At 38.8% G+C, this 17,020-nt stretch overlaps 1 protein-coding gene across 4 annotated transcripts in view; it reads left to right on the top strand.

The window, feature by feature from the left end:
• GPBP1 (GC-rich promoter binding protein 1) overlaps positions 1-17,020 on the top strand; it is a 75,330-nt gene that overhangs the window by 19,267 nt on the left and 39,043 nt on the right. For 3 of the 4 annotated variants that reach the window (XM_003925834.4, XM_003925833.3, XM_010336600.2), the window contains exon 3: positions 15,569-15,688. The exons of the other annotated variant lie outside the window; for it this stretch is intronic. In XM_003925834.4, the coding sequence (XP_003925883.1) occupies positions 15,626-15,688 (63 nt within the window). In that variant the 5' untranslated portion in view covers positions 15,569-15,625. The remainder of the gene's footprint in view (positions 1-15,568; positions 15,689-17,020) is intronic. 4 annotated transcript variants of the gene reach the window in all.

Here is a 17,020-nt window from a genome sequence, read left to right as displayed (position 1 = left end):
TCCCCAGTTTTGAAGTGTGGAGTCAAAAGGCTTGTCAGGTAATTTTTCCTCTCAGGTTTGAAGAAACAAAATACATTTAAGTTTCAAGGACTGGTTTTGAAATACATGAATGAACAGAATATAAGACTTCTAATTATCAGAAAGGCCATGGTAGTTCATTTGTAGTATGTCTTTATTTGAGGAGGGAACTAATTCAGATAAATGTCCACAGAGCTTTAATTATTGTTATAAAGTTTACCTGTATGATCTTGTTTTGGTACTGTGTAAGAAAATCATGCCACAGATCCTTTGCAAGGACCTTATTTACTAAAGCTCTTAGAAGGCTGCTAAACTTGAGGCTATTACAGGTGATTATCCTCAGGAGAGTGATGAAATTGTTTCTGGAACACTGGCTAGATTGAAAATTACTTGAAAAATGCACTCAGCTGAGCTGGGTGCCTTAATTTTTTTCCTTTTAACTTGACTGGTAGTTTCACATTTTTCACATGAATTATTCTTGTGTCTATCTCTGTTTGAAATGAGTTCCTTTTCTAGGAACAAATGGAAATGGTGAAAGTGAATGCAAATGTTTTCACTTCAGTCCTGTTAAGTACTTCTGAGTACTTAATTTGCGGAGAGGACAATAGTCTGTTTGAGGATAGCACTGGATTGCCACGGTAGCTCACACTGCTCATCTTTTACCTGTCCAGGTGATTGAGACCTGTATTTTGTACTGTTTGACATAGCAGTAGCACAAGCCAGTGCCTGAGTAAAACTTAAAATTTAGGAGTTACTTACATATCTATTATGAAGGCTCATGTTTTGTATTAGATAAGATCTCTGCCTAATGTATCCTATGTTATTTATAGTATGCATATGTATGTGTAGTGGTTAAGAGTGTCAGCTACTACTGACTAGTACTGTGACCTTGGGAACTTTAAAATGGACTTTATATAGACACTTTTCTTGTTTGGAAAAGAAGGTAATAACAAGTTTCTGGGGATGGGATGAGAGGACTAAATGAGATGAATTCTAAAGAAACTGCTGGCCTGTAATCCCAGCACTTTGGGAGGCAAAGGTGGGTGGATCACCTAAGGTCAGGAGTTGGAGACCAGCCTGGCCAATTTGGTGAAACCCTGTCTCTACTAAAAATACAAAAATTAGGTGGGCGCAGTGGCAGGCGCCTGTAATCTCAGCTACTTGGGAGGCTGAGGCAGGAGAATCGCTTGAACTGGGAGGTAGAGGTTAACAGTGAGCCGAGATGATGCCATTGCACTCCAGCCTGGGTGACGAGTGAAACTCTGTCTCAAAAAAACCCAAAAAACAACAACAACAGAAAAAAACAACTGCCTGAGCTGAGTGCCATGGCTCACTCCTGTAATCCCAGCACTTTGGGAGGCCAAGGTAGATCACTTGGGTTCAGGAATTTGAGACCAGCCTAGGCAACATGGTGAAACCCCATCTCTCCAAAAAAATATAAAAACGACCTGGGTGTAATAGTATGCGCCTGTAGTCCCACCTACTTGGGCTGAGAGGGGAAGATTGCTTGAGCCCAGAAGGTGGAGGTTGCAGTGAGCCAAGATCATGCCACTGCACTCAAGCCTGGGCAACAGAGTGAGACCCTGTCTTAAGGAAAAAAAAAAGTGTTCTGTATGTGTGGTACATAGGATTAGGCTCATTTAAAAATTAATTGGTTGAAACTTGTTTCCTACTCTTGGGATGATTGGTCTTCAGCCTAACTCAGTTTCGGTGGGTGGGGAGGTTGTGGGTTGGGTGGTAGGAAGCTGGGCACAGTGGCTAACACCTGTAATCCCAGCACTTTGGGAGGCCAAGGCAGGCAGATCACCTGAGGTCAGGAATTCAAGACCAGCCCGACCAACATGGAGAAACCCCTTCTCTACTAAAAATAAAAAATTAGCCTGGCGAGGTGGCATATGCCTGTAATCCTGGCTACTGAGGAGGCTGAAGCAGGAGAATTGCTTGAACCCGGGAGGCGAGGTTGTGGTGAGCTGAGATTGCATCACTGCACTCCAGCCTGGGCAACAAGAGTGAAACGCCCTCTCAAAAAAACCCGCCCAGAACGGTTTAAGTATTCAGGAAATGGTAAAATATGAGTCAGACTAAAAAGATTTAAAATTGTTTTGAATTTATGCACACAGTACAAATTAGAGAAAGTGTACTACAAGAGGTTTAGGTAAAAGTCACCCCTTTAATCCTGTTGCTCAGCAGTTGTTCCCCTCTGAGAAGTCTGTTGTTAGTTACGTATGTATTTTAGAGTTAAATGTAAAAACACATTCTTTTGCTTTCTAATACAAGTTATAGCATCATGTCTACTTTGCTCTACAGTCTTTTTTTACTTAAGGAACTTAGAAAGTTATTCCATATTAATATGTGTAAAGTTACCTTGTTCTTTTTACTGGCTGCATGGTAGTCTGACTGGACCTCTATTGATGTACATTTGGCTGTTTCTTGTTTTTGTTTCTTTTTTGCTATTTTGAGTATTGCTAGTGAATAGTTCTTGTAAGTAAAAGGCAAATTACTGTAAGTGAATTTGTGAGTGTAATTTGGGGAGGTAAACCAATGTAAATTTCTAGTACTAGTGAAGTGTCAGATTTTTTTCTTTGGCATTTTGTCTTTTGTAAAAAAAATTTTTTTTTACTTATGGATGCGTAATAGTTACACATATTTAAGGAGCACATCTGATTTTGATGCATGCATACAGTGTGTAATGATCAAATCAGGGTAATTGGAATATCACCTCAAGTTTTCATAATTTTTTATATTAGGAACATTCTAACTCCATTATTTTAATCCTGAATATGTAATTATTGTTAATTGTAGTTGCCCTGTTGTGCCAGTAAATACTAGGTCTTATTCCTTCTATCTAACTATTTTTGTACCCACTTTGTCTCTCCAACCTTCCCACTACCCAGCCTCTGGTAACCATCGTTTTACTCCATCTCTGTGAGTTCAGTGTTGTTGTTTTTTTTTTTTTAACCTCCTACGTATGAGAAAGTGGCAGTATTTATTTTTCTGTGTCTGGCTTATTTCATTTAACATAATGTACTCTGGTTCCATCCTTGTTGGAAATGACAGGATTTCATTCTTTTTTTATGGCTGAATAATATTCCATTGCCATATACATACCATATTTTCAGTGTCCATTCATTCGTTGATTGACAGTTAAGGTTGATTCTCTGTCTTGGCTGTTGTGAATATTACTGCAGTAAACATGGGATTACAGATGTGTTTTCCATATACTGATGTCCTTTCTTTTGGATATATACCCAGCAGTGGGCTTGCTGGATTATATGGTAGTTCTGTTTTTAGGATTTGAAGATTTTTTTTTTTTTTGGCTGGGGAGGGGATGAGAATGAAAATTTAAAGATCCGTTTCTTTGAACATTATTTGTATCCTTTGCGTATTTTTCTAGTGAGTTCTCTTTTTCTTTTTTGAGACAGGGTCTGTTGCCCAGGCTAGAGTGCAGTGACACAGTCACAGCTCACTGACCTTCTGGGCTCAAGCGATCTTCCCACCTCAGCCTCTTGAGCAGCTGGGACTATATGCACATGCCACCATGCCTGGCTAATTTCTTGTATATTTTATGGAGATGGGGTCTTTTTATGTTGCCCAGGCTGGTCTCCAACTTTTGAGCATGAATGATCTTTCTGCTTTGGCTTCCCAAAGTGTACCACATCTGGCCTATAAAATTAATTAATTAATTAATTTTTATTTATCTATGTATTGACAGAGTTTCGATCTTTGTTTCTTAGGCTAGAGTGCAGTGGCGCGATTTTGGCTCACTACAATCTCTGCCTCCTGAGTTGAAGCAATTCTGCCTCGTCCTCCCAAGTAGCTGGATTACAGACACACACTACCACACCTGGCAAATTTTTTGTAGTAGAGATGGAGTTTTATCTTGCTGAGCAGGCTGGTCACAAACTCTTGACCTCAGGTGATTTACCTGCCTTGGCCTCCCAAAAGTGCTGGAATTAAACGCGTGAGCCACCATGCCCAGCAGAAATTTTATTCTTAACATTTTGTTTAATTTTTTAATTCTAGGAAGTTGATTAGCCTTGGACATGCAAATTATAAAGCCTATTTTGTTGTTGTTACTGAAGTTACAGTTTTAAAACTGAATTTTGTACCATAATGTAGATGAAAAAAGACTGGAGCAAGATGTATTTGGTTGTACTTGAATTGAAGCTCATTAGGAGCTAGTTGTGATGACTTAGCCACAGCCAGTTTAAGCCCAAAGGTTTATTTGTGAAATGAATATTAAAATAAGTTTTTCAGCTGTGCATGGTGGCTCACGCCTGTAATCCCAGCACTTTGGGAGGCTGAGGTGGGCAGATCACCTGAGGTCAGGAGTTTGAGACCCTCCTGGCCAATGTGGTGTAAACCCTGTCTCTACTAAAAATACAAAAATTAGCTGGGTGTGGTGGTACACACCTGTAGTCCCAGCTACTTGGGAGGCTGAGGCAGAAGAATCTCTTGAAACCAGGGAGGCAGAGGTTGCAGTGAGCTGAGATTGCACCATTTGGCTTGGGTGACAGAGCAAAACTGTCTCCCCCCCGCCCCCCCACCCCCCAAAAAAAAGGCTTTTCTTACAAGGGTTGAGTTATGTAAGACATCTGCACATAGGCTCTCAGTATTTCCTTTTCCTTCTATATGTTGGTTACTTTTTGTCAGCATTTTCTATCTCTGCCTACCCACTTTTGTTTTCAAAGTCAAGATTTATTTTTTTATTTACATAATTTTTTTTAGAGCCAAGGACTCTCTGTCAGCCCAGCCTGGCCTCAAGTGATCCTCCTGTCTTGACCTTCCCGAAAGTGCTGGAATTAGGTGTAAGCCACTGTGCCTGCCTTCAGAGTCAAGATTTCTTTAGACTGTTCTTTACTGATGTGGAGTTTCAACAGAAAGTAACCAGTTATGAAATTAATTTGTTATCAAATTCATAGTAGAGCAAACTTAATCTTGTGGATTTCACATTTGTAATTTCAGGATGAGCATTACCTTAGTGCACCTTTGCTTTTCTACCTATTTTGTATTGTACAGCATCAGATGCTATAAATGCCAACCACCGAACAAATTTGCCTTCATGGTGCTAAAAGGACTAGGATTTTAACAAAATTGTCATAATCATTTTTTTTTATTTTTGGCGATAGGGCCACACTCTGTCGAGGTACAGTGGGTACAGTGGCTGCAGGGGTACAGTGGAACAATCAGAGATCACTGCAACCTTGATTTGCCAGGCTCAAGCCATTCTCCTGCCTTAGCCCCCCAAGTAGCTGGGACCACAGGCGTGTGCCACCATGCCTGGCTAATTGTTTTGTATTTTATTATTTTATATATATTTTTGAGATGGAGTCTCACTCTGTTGCCCAGGCTAGAGTGCAGTGGCGCGATCTTGGCTCACTGCAACCTCTGCCTCCTGGGTTCATGCGATTCTCCTGCCTCAGCTTCTTAAGTAGCTGGGATTATAGGCATGCACCACCACACTCAGCTAATTTTTGTAGTTTTAGTAAAGATGGGGCTTCACTGTGTTAGCCAGGCTGGTCTTGAACTCCTGGCCTTAAGTGATTCACCTTGGCCTCAGACTCTTCACAGAGCTGGTATATAGGCATGACTCACCAGACCTTGCCTGTTTTGAATTTTAGTAGATAAAAGATTTCACTATGTTGCCCAGGCTGATCTTGAATTCCTGACCTCAGGTGAGCCTGGCCATCACCCCCAGTTCGTTTTTGTTTTTTTTTTTTTTTTTAAGTAATTTATATAGTAGCCTTACAGTTTATAAGGCTTCCCTATACATTATCCTCCTGCATTTGAGGAGGAGGAATCATTTTAGAATCTTTGTTTCCATGCTCAGAGCAGGAAGTTTTCTGAAGCAGTCCAGTGGGCTTTTTGAAGGTGGTGAAGAGGCGTCACAAAATGATAAACAAACAAACAAACAAACAAAAAAACACGTCTTTTTGCTGCTGCTGCTGCTGCTTTTTTTTTATTTTGAGACGGAGTTTCGCTCTTGTTACCCAGGCTGGAGTGCAATGGCGCGATCTCGGCTCACCGCAACCTCCGCCTCCTGGTTTCAGGCAATTCTCCTGCCTCAGCCTCCTGAGTAGCTGGGATTACAGGCACACACTACCATGCCCAGCTACTTTTTTGTGTTTTTAGTAGAGATGGGGTTTCACCATGTTGACCAGGATGGTCTCGATCTCTTGACCTTGTGATCCACCCGCCTCGGCCTCCCAAAGTGCTGGGATTACAGGCTTGAGCCACCGCGCCCGGCCTCTTTTTTTTTTTTTTTTAAATGCAGAGTCTTGCTCTGGCCCACGCTGGAGTGAAGTGGCACCATCTCAGTTCACTGCAACCTCCACTTCCTGGGTTCAAGCAGTTTTTGTGCCTCTGCTTCCCAAGCAGCTGGGATTACAGGTGCCCACCACCATGGCTGGCTAATTTTTTGTATTTTTGGTAGAGATGGGGTTTTGCCATGTTGGCCAGGCTGGTCTCGAACTCTTGACCTCAGGTAATCCTGAGATCAAGCCCATATCAGCCTCCCAAAGTGCTGGGTTTATAAGTGGGAGCCACCATGCCTGGCCTGCTTCAATTTTTTGCTTAAATTTTTTTTTTCTTTTTTTTTGCTTGATGTCTCATTTTTTTCTTCATTTGTAGGGAGGTGCTGTTTTCTTTCTAGAAGTTGTTCTTTGCCCTTGGTTCTGAAGAATACATTTATCTTGCTATTTCTTAATTTCTTTGTTTCCTTTTTGTTCATGGTTTTTAAAACTGATCTTGCGTTTGCTACTTTTCTTAAAATGTTTGATGATTATTAATATTTAAGAATGAGGCAATAAAAAGTTGTTTGAGAGTTATGTGTATGTGAACAGTGCTTATTGAACGGCTGTTAATGTTGTAGGACCCTGAAAAACCAAATATCTTCTGGTCCCAGAACCCATATTTGCTCCTTATTTATGTTTTTGAGAGAATCTACCTTTCCTTTTTGTTTTGGTGGTGTTATGTTTGTGTGTTAGTTCTTATTCATGTAGACTATTCTGCTTTCAGAGTTTTCAGCTACTTCTTTTCAATCCCAGTTCCCACTGTGCTATTCTTTGTATCTGCAGTTTTATAGTCCTAGATCATTTCAGCACTCTAGGGAGCAGATCAGTTTTCCACTGTATTCTACCTCTCACATGCATTCTAGGCCTTGGCTTTCATTATCTTGTTAGGCTTCCATTTACCTCATTCCAAAAATTTCATGAAGTGGCTCATGGCCTTTTCATTATCACAGTTTTGTTTTATTTCTTTATGATCCTTTAACTCCATTGTTCTTTTTTGACTTTTTAAAAATTAACATTAATTAGTACTTTTTTGCCTTTTTAATAGGATCTTTCTAGTCAGGATGCCATCATGAACTTGAAATCCTGTTATATTTGTAATGAATACTAATGAACAGAATAAGCAAGTTTAGTATCTTGTGTAAATTGAGTATTTTTTAATTTCCATTGTGGTAGTAATCATAGTTTGCTTAGTTTTCTATAGATCTTTACGAATATTTATTAGGCCAGGCGAGGTGGCTCACACCTGTAATCCCAACACTTTGGAAGGCCGATGAGGTAGATTCCTTGAGGTCAGGAGTTTGAGACCAGCCTGGCCAACATGGTGAAATCTCATCTCTACTAAAAATACAGAAATTAGCTGGGTGTGGTAGCATGTGCCTGTAATCACAGCTACTCGGGAGGCTGAGGCAGGAGAATTGCTTGAACTTGGGAGGCGGAGGTTGCAGTGAGCTGAGGTTGTGCCATTGCACTTCGTCCTGGCTGACAGCAAGACTCTGTCTCAAAGTACATAAATAAATATTAGTAATTATGTAACTCTTTTTGGTACTCCAAATGTCAGTTGCTTCACATTTTGGTTTTTATCCAGTCATCAATATATTGTTTGACTTTGCAGTTGTGACAGTCTTATGCTTAAAGTATTTGTTTCCTGAGGTAATAGGCATTTGTTAAACAGGAAAAATCTTACTTTATCTCATGATGATAAAGTGGGATTTGATATGAATTGATCATGATTTCAACTTTAACAAACAAACAAAATGAAAGAGTACATTTACAGTGGCAGGGTACATTCAGTACAATTCTTTTCTGTGTTCTTTCAGAATATTATATCAATTCCACGGTATTTATGTTCTTTTAACATATAGAATACTTGTGTGTAACCATACTCCTTCCTGTGTTGTAGATACAACAAAAAGCTGTGTCATAGTATTTATTTGGTTTCTGACTTGTTTTTTTTTTTTTTTTACAGTTTTATTTATAGTTTTGTATTACTAGTGTTAGAACTAGGGCTAGACTTTGAGATATATGAATATTAGGGATGAACCGAACCTAATGAAACTGAGGAGGAGTAGCCATAGAGATACAGGGGAAACCAGGAATGTGGTACACTGGGTTAGCCCTGGAAAGGAAAGTGGCCGTAGGAGTCAAATATTACTCAGTGAACTGAATGAGATAAGAATTTAAAGCTGATACTTCCCCTTCACTTTACACATTGCTATCATATGTATTTTCTGAAAGCATACTTCTAGAGATGTAATTGTAACCTTAAAACTCCTAAATACTTCCTTTGTCTGCTACATTAAGTTCTGATTTCTCATACTGCTGTGTGCTGTTCAAGACCCCGTACTGTCCCCATACTACTTTCTCTACTTGAATTTAGATATACCTGGATTGTATTATTAAGTGGTGTTTCGTTGACATATTTGTTCCTGGCTTGATGGTACGTTGAGAGTTTAATGACTAGACCTAGTGGTTCTAGATGTATTTGTAACAGAATGGTTTTTTTTTTTTTTTGGAACTCCTGACTTGAAGTGATCTACCTGCCTCTGCCTCCCAAAGTGCTAGGATTGTAGGCGTGAGCCACTGAGCCAGGCCCTGACTTGAAATTCTTAAGACAAAGTGACTGTTTGTTGCCTGCCTGCCTTCCTGCTTTTCTGCCTTTTTCCCTTTTTCTTTGCCTCCCTTCCTCCTCTGTTCCCTCTCCTTTCCTTCCCTTTCCTTTCTCTTTTTTTCTTTTTTTCATTTTAGAATTACGCTGCTGGCCAAGGCATGGATGCAGGCAGGGAGAAACAGTGATAAATTCCGTGTTCTTTATTTGTTAGCGCTTGAGAAGGTAATTTCATTTTCTGCTTAATTAACACAAAATATAAAGCATTGTAGTTTTTGTGTCTTGAGTAAGTAAGTTCGATTTTTTTTTTTTTTTTTTTTTTTAAATTAGAGTCTAGTTCTGTCGCCCAGGCTAGAGTGCAGTGGCATAATCTTGGCTCACTGCAACCTCCGCCTCCTGGATTCATGCAATTCTCCTGCCTCAGACTCCTGAGTAGCTGGGATTACTGGCGAGCGCCACAATGCCTGGCTAATTTTCTGTACCTTTAGTAGAGATGGGGTTTCACCATGTTGGCCAGGCTGGTCTCAAACTCCTGACCTCGTGGTCTGCCTGCACTGGCCTTCCAGAGTGCTGGGATTACAGGTGTGAGCCACTGTGCTCGGCCTTAATTTTTGTATTTTTAGTAGAGACGTGGTTTCACCATTTTGGTCAGGCTGGTCTTGAACTCCTGACCTGCAGTGATCTGCCCACCTTGGCCTTCCAGAGTTGCTGGCATTGTAGGCGTGAGCCACTGTGCCTGGCAGCATTTTTTTTTTTTTTTTAAAAAGCCTATCTGTTCATATCATTTGAACAAATGATGACTTTTGAACAAGTGATGACTTTTGGTAAATATTTCAGAGAAAATGTTGCTTGTGTCTGCATTTCTAAGAGGATTTGAGGCAGCAACCTTGTATTACATTTACTTGTTTTTTTTTTTTTTTTTTGAGATGTAGTCTTGCTCTGTCACCAGGCTGGAGTGCAGCTGGGTAATCTTGGCTCACTGCAACCTTCTCTTCCTGGGTTCAAGCAGTTCTTCTTAGAACTGCCCTTAGCCTCCTGAGTAGCTGGGATTACAGGTGTGGTGCCACCACGTCTGTAGAGAAGGGAGTTTTACCATGTTGGTCAGGCTGGTCTCAAACTCCTGGCTTGAAGTCGTCCCTCCTCTCCGCCTCAGCCTCCCAAAGTTCTGGGATTACAGGCATGAGCCACTTTGCCTGGCCTACATTTACTTATTAATTCTATTAGATTACTTATTAATTCTATTCTCAGGACTGCCCTCTCTTGAGCCTTGTATCAAGCTTCCAGTGCTTAGGCCATATTGCTCATATTATTATTAGCTGTTCAATAAATGAGTTGATTTAAATTTTATCCCAATGAGTTCATATTGTTTGCAGTGTATTTCCAAACTAAAACACAGCAGTCTTTAAAACAAAAAAGGATTTCACAAGCTGATTAGAATACATTGCAGGAATGACTTAGCCTGCTTCAGTGTTGTGAGGAAAGAGCAGCTCAATAAGTAGGTATTTGTTTACCTTATGGAGAGTCAAGCTTACTTTTTTTGTGGTAGTGAAGTTTATATGAAAGTTAAGTTCATTGTAAGTTTTGAAGTTCAGTTATATTTTGTGTTGCATCTTTAATATGTCTCAAAAATTGAGAATTAAAAGCATCTTGTTTACAGAATATAATGCTTTTTCAGCTTCATTTTTTTTCTTTTTAGGAGGCTGAACATACCATATTTATGTATGTTTATGCACTTACATGTATAGCAATTTCATATGGAATAATTTAACAAATAGAGTAATTTTTTAACTTCCTGTTTCGATTTTTATGATAAAAGTATAAGTAAAACATAGAAAGGGTCTGGTGCTGTGGCTCACACCTGTACTTTTCATACTTTGAGAGGCTGAGGCGGGCAGATCACTTGAGGCTAGGAGTTCAAGACCTGCCTGGGCAACATGGCAAACCCCTGACTCTATTAAAAACACAAAAAAATTAGCCAGGCATGGTAGTACACACCTGTAATCCCAGCTACTCGGGAGGCTGAGACACGAGAACTCCTTGAACCTAGGAGGGAGAAGTTGCAGTGACCCAAGATTGCACCACTGTACTCCAGCCTGGGAGAAAGAGCAAGATTCTGTCTCAAAAAAGAAAAAAAAAGCATAGAAAGGTCCTGACAACTTAAGAGGTGAACTGAAGAGGATGGGGTCTAACAAATTTCAGATAAGAGGAACATTAAAATGGAAGTTTTTAAATGTTGGGAATTTCTGATAACCTAGATTTCTTAAAAATGTATGACTGCAGTTTCATATTTCAGATAATCTGATCTGTATTTAAGCAGATAGTTTGATAACTAACAGATAAGACATTGGACCAAAAATCTAAAACATAGGGAAGCAATAGAATTTTTTACTACCGTTAGAGGCTGTGTTCCTTAGGTGTTTTTTTCTTTTTTAAATAGTAGGGCATTTACCATCCTTACCTGATGACCATAACTTTTAGTATTTATTTGAAGACAGATTTCTATGCAATGCTTAAGTACCATTGAAGCAGAATCAACAAGGGAAGTCTGTAAATCACTTCGCACCTGTAGATGTCTACTACATATTAATGCAGTTTTGTTAATTATGTTAAAACAGTGAAGCAGACAATTCAGTGGAATAAAATGTTTTTAAAAGTTAAAACCTTAAAGAGTTTGCTTTTGTTTCATCTATTCTTTTGAAAACAAGCAATTCAAGAGGAACCGGAGGGAACAAATAGCTTCTTTCCGATTTGGATGCCTTTAAAAAAAAAACCAAAAAAAAAAAAAAAAACACTGTCTCACTGTGTTCTTCAGGTTGGAGTGCAGTGCTTTTCACAGGTACCATTACAGCACTCTACAACCTCAAACTGCAGGACTCTTGCAATCCTCCTGTCCCAGCCTCCCAAGTATCTGGGACTACAGGTCCTTTGCACTGTGCTGACTCAGGATGCCTTTCATTTCTTTTCTTGCTGTCTACTACAGTGTTTAATAGAGCTTGTGAAAGCAGGCATTCTTGTCTTGTTCCTGATCTTAAGGGGAAAGCTTTCAGTCTTTCACCGTTGAGGATGATGTGCTGGGGGGTTTTTTGTAGATGCTATTTATCAGGTTGGGCAAGTTTCCTTCTTGTTTGTTGAGTATTTTTATAATGCAAGGGGCTGGATTTTGTCTAATGCTTTTTCTACATCAATTAAGATGGGCATTTATTATTTTTCATGTTAGTGTAGTGTATTATTGATTTTTGCATGTTGAATCACTCTTGCATTCTGGGGAAAATACTACTTTGTATGGTGTTTGATCCTTTTAAATGCCGCTAGATTTGATTTCCTAGTATTTTATTGAGGATTTTTACTCTGTACTCTGGTTGTATTCCTTAGTTTATTGAGGTTAGAATTCCTTAGCTATTGGTTGATTTGGGTGTTTTTGATGGCCTTTGTGATTTTAAAGCTTAAAGTTTTCTGAAATTATAAAGACAGTTTGTTATTCATTCTGATGGAATAAATTTGAGTTTTTCTTTGAAAATGTGGCACAGTTTGGTAGGGTCAGAAATAAAAGAAATAGAAAATATAACTAGAAAATGAAAACATAGAAAATATAGCAAGACATAGAAAATGTCCCATCTATTTGTGTGTTTTTTGTCAAAGTGTATTCTTTTTCAGTCTGAAGAATCTTTTTTTTTTTTTTTTTAAATTAAAAGTTAGGCATGTGCACTTAAAGATTTACACTTAGGTTTTACTTTTTTCAGAACCATCTTTCTTCTGGGGAAATTTTTATTCTCCATGGATGTCATGAACAAATTGTAAATTGGGTGACAGAGAAAAAAAATTAGGATTTTTGTACCAGCAGTATTTATGTATCTTAAACTCTATGTCTACATGGGATCTTCAAATAGAATTTAGTAGATTTATTTATTTTTAATTTTTAATTTTTTTTAAGCTAGTCAAATTTAGCAGTGGGCGACCAGTAGAAGATTTTTAATAAGCTGTGGAATCCTGACTCCTGAATTGTTAGTGGGACTGTTGATTTTGCCTTTTTTGAGGTGGAAGGTAGTTGTCTCCTGTATGTACCTGGTTGTTAGATATGTAAAGGAAATATTTAATACATAAACGTTTTATTTCTAAAGTTGTTTGTATTAGGGCTGCCAGAACCAAATACCACAGACTGGATGGCTTAAACAGCAAATTTGTTTTCTCAGTTTTGGAGGTTCTAAGTTCAGGATACGAGGCATCAGCAGAGGGTTGGTTGCTTCTGATACCTCTCTCCTTGGCTTGAAAATGACTGCATACTTGCCGGCCCTTCACATGATCCTTTTATCTGCATGTGTCCGAATTTCTTCTTACAAGGGCACAGTCTGATGGGAATAGAACTCACTCTAATTGTCTCATTTGTAATCACTTCTTTAAAAACCTTATCTGCAAATATGCTACATTTGAGGTATTGGGGGTTATGAGTTCAACATACAAATCTTGTTGATTGGTATACAGTTCAAAGCATAGCATACACAGGGAAAGGAAGATGAGATAAAATCAGATGGCACAATGCAGTTAAGATGAGTGGTGTGGAACTTGTGATACTTTAATTTGCCCTGATATACTTGTGTAAGTGCCATAACAATTAATAATTGCTCTTTTAACCTTTTTTCAGAACATGAGTTAACTTCTTTTTTTTTTTTTGAGGTAGGGTTTTCTCCGTCACCTGGGCTGGAGTGCAGTGGTGTGAACATAGCTCACTGCAGCCTAGAACTCCTGGGCTCAAGCAATCCTCTTCCTTCAGGCTCCCTACTAGCTGGGACTGCAGGCATGCACCACCACACCCAGCTAATTAAAAATATTTTTTTTGTAGAGATGGGAGTCTTACTATGTTGCCTACGCTGGCCTTGAACTCCTGGGCTTGCCTCAAACACTTGGGCTCAAAGATCCCTCCATCTCACCTCCGAAAGTGCTGGGATTGCAGGTGTGAGCCTCCATACCAGGCCCATACTTTAGGAACTAGATTTAAATTAAAGTTAATGTAAAGACATTGCAGAAATGAATGGGTGATTTTAGTGATTTGCCTCCAGGGATAATTTTTGTTACATAACTGTTTACTTAACCATTTTGTATAATACCTTTTTGAAAAGTGATCAACTTTAAAAATTTTGGTTAAGTTCTCTGAAGTTTCTTATGAAATTTTTTATTTGGTACAAGCTTTTCATTCCTACTGAATTACTGAAACTACAATTTTAAGGGTTTTCAACATAAAGTTGTTGGAAAAGTGTATCACAAAGCACCGTTTAGTTTTCATTTTTATTCCACAGGACTTTGAAATTTAATGCAAATAGGAATAAATAGAACTCTGAATGCCTGAATTTTTGTGATGTGTAGTATATTTTGGTTAACATAGTCTTAAAACTTGTATTTTGTTCATGAGTGTTGTTCTAGAATTTCTCTTAAGGTTTTCAGGTTGTATCAGGTTTTCTCCATCATCCCACAGGAGCATTTAAACATTTTCACTTCCATTGTCAATTTTACACTAGTTGTATTTACTTTTTATATCTGATGACAAGATCTTAACATTTCTACATTTCTTTCTTTCTTTCTTTCTTTTTTTTTTTTTGGAGATGGTGTTTTGCTTTTGTTGCCCAGGCTGGAGTGTAGTGGTGGAATCTTGGCTCATTGTAACCTCGATCTCCCAGGTTCAAATGATTCTCCTGCCTCGCCTCCTGAGTAGCTGGGATTACAGGCACATGCCACCATGCCCAGCTATTTTTTTTTTTAAATTTTTTTTTATTTTTAATTTTTTAGTAGAGACAGGGTTTCACTATGTTGGCCAGGCTGGTCTCGAGCTCCTGACCTCAGGTGATCTGCCCACCTTGGCCTTCCAAAGTACTAGATTACAGGCATGAGTGAGCCACTGTGCCTGGCCTATGTCTTCCTTTTAAAACATCATAACCACCATACTATTACTACATCTAAAGTGACTATTCCTTAGTACCATTTAGTAATAGCCAGCTTATGTTCAAAGTTCGGATTGTTTCATAATTTTCTTTTTCATAAGGTTGGCTTGTTCACATAAAGCATTCATACTAGGTCCAGGATGTATTTAGTTTATCTGCCCACTAAAAGCCACTATTTGTTGTAGAAACCAGCTCATTTAACTTTTAGGTTACCCCATGATCTGGATTTGATATATTACTTCCCCTAGATGTTTTTTGACTTGTTCCCCATCTTGAATGTCCTGGTGATGGGTAGTTAAATCAGATTTCAGATTTTGTTTTGGGTGGGCACAAGACTACATCATAGATGGTACTCTGTATTTCATTTTGGGTTGTATCAGGAAACACTTGATGTCTACTTATCTGGTTTTTTTTTTTTTTTTTATTAAAAGCTATACTGAGGTATACTTTATGAAAACATCAGTTTTAAGTTTATAATTTGAGGTTTGACAAATGTGTACAGTTGTAATAACCACCACAATCAAGATAATAGTTACCCAGAAAATTCTCGTTTCTTAACAGTCATTCCCCTTCCAAGCTGATCTATTTTCTATCACTATAGTTTCGTCTTTTCTAGATTTTCATTACAAATAGAATCCTATAGTAGTATGATCATTGTATGTAAAGGTGATAATTTTTGGCCAGGAGCTGCAGGCCTAATTCCTTCCATTTTTATGTGACAGGGACTTGCCATGAGGTGTTGAAGCCTTGTTTCACTGAGTTGGAGAGACTGGACCTAAATGGCGCAGCATGACTTTGCTCCAGCCTGGCTTAATTTCCCTACTCCACCATCATCAACAAAGGTACTCTTTTCGCATCTCTCTTTTTGTCTTTCTGTCTGCTTCTCTTGCATTCATTTTCTATACAAATGTAATTAAGTCATGGAGGAGTAATAATATCTTTGCAGAGAAGTACTTTTTATGGCCAGGTGTGGTGGCTCACGCCTGTAATTCCAGCACTTTTGGAGGCCAGGGCAGGCGGATCACCTGAGGTCAGGAGTTCCAGACCAGCCTGACCAACGTGGAAAAATCCCATCTCTACTGAAAATACAAAATTAGCTGGGTATGGTGGCACATGCCTGTAATCCCAGCTACTCAGGAGGCTGAGGCAGGAGAATTGCATGAACCCGGGAGGTGGAGGTTGCGGTGAGCTGAGATTGCGCCATTGCACTCCAGCCTGGGCAACAAGAGCAAAACTCCGTCTCAAACAAAAACAAAAAAACTGCAAAATTTATATTACCAACAAATTATATTTAATTTGTTGGTTCTATTAAATTTTTTTTTTTTTTTTTTTTTTGAGGCGGAGCTTTGCACAATCTCTGCTCACTGCAGCCTACGCCTGCAGGGTTCAAGCGATTGGTGTGCCTCAGCCTCCCGAGTTGCTGGGATTAATAGGTGTGGGCCACTATGCCTGACTAATTTTTGTATATTTATTAATAGTAGAAGTGAGGCTTTGCCGTGTTGGCTAGGTTGGTCTTGAACTCGTGATGTCAAGTTGTGGGATTACAGGCTTGCGCCACCGTGCCCAGCTCGTTCTATTAGTTAAAAAGTCAGTTTTTTTTTTTTTTTTTTAAATTATACCATCAGTGAACTAAGCCATTTATTTCAAAGTTGTCTTTGGTAGTAATCAGACTTTCACAAATTTTAGTTTATAACAGTCACATGCTTTGAACAGAGCATCTTACCTTTTTCTATACTGTTTTTTACTCTTAAATGGATTGCCTTGTTAATGATAACATACATTGTGTACTTCATTTCGCAAAGTGCTTTGCTGAACATTGACTAATTTGTTCATAATTCCATGAATGTGGTGATTTAGAATTATTCTTAGTTCCTGCTGTACAGATTTTAAATATTGAGCTCCTTTATCTATGATGTAAAGTAAAATGATTGAGGTGTAGAGTATAAAGGGTTTGTGCACAGTCACTTTGGGATGAGGGTGATTTATCTGAGTTCTCTGTCTTTCCTCATCTTTCTGTAAAGCTCTTTGCCTCATTTGGTATTAAACCTATCTGTTAGTCTCCATTAATTCCCAGCTGATTGCTCTATTGTTTTCATTAATGTCTGGGGGCTTAAATTGATCTGTGCTGTGATCCACTTTAGTTATGGCAGGAGAGGTTTTTGCGCCCAGTCTCC

The sequence above is a fragment of the Saimiri boliviensis genome, chromosome 1 (assembly GCF_048565385.1).
Source record: "Saimiri boliviensis isolate mSaiBol1 chromosome 1, mSaiBol1.pri, whole genome shotgun sequence".
Taxonomy (NCBI): domain Eukaryota; kingdom Metazoa; phylum Chordata; class Mammalia; order Primates; family Cebidae; genus Saimiri; species Saimiri boliviensis.
Note: the sequence above shows the minus strand (reverse complement) of the source record. Positions and strands in the feature narration are given on the sequence as shown.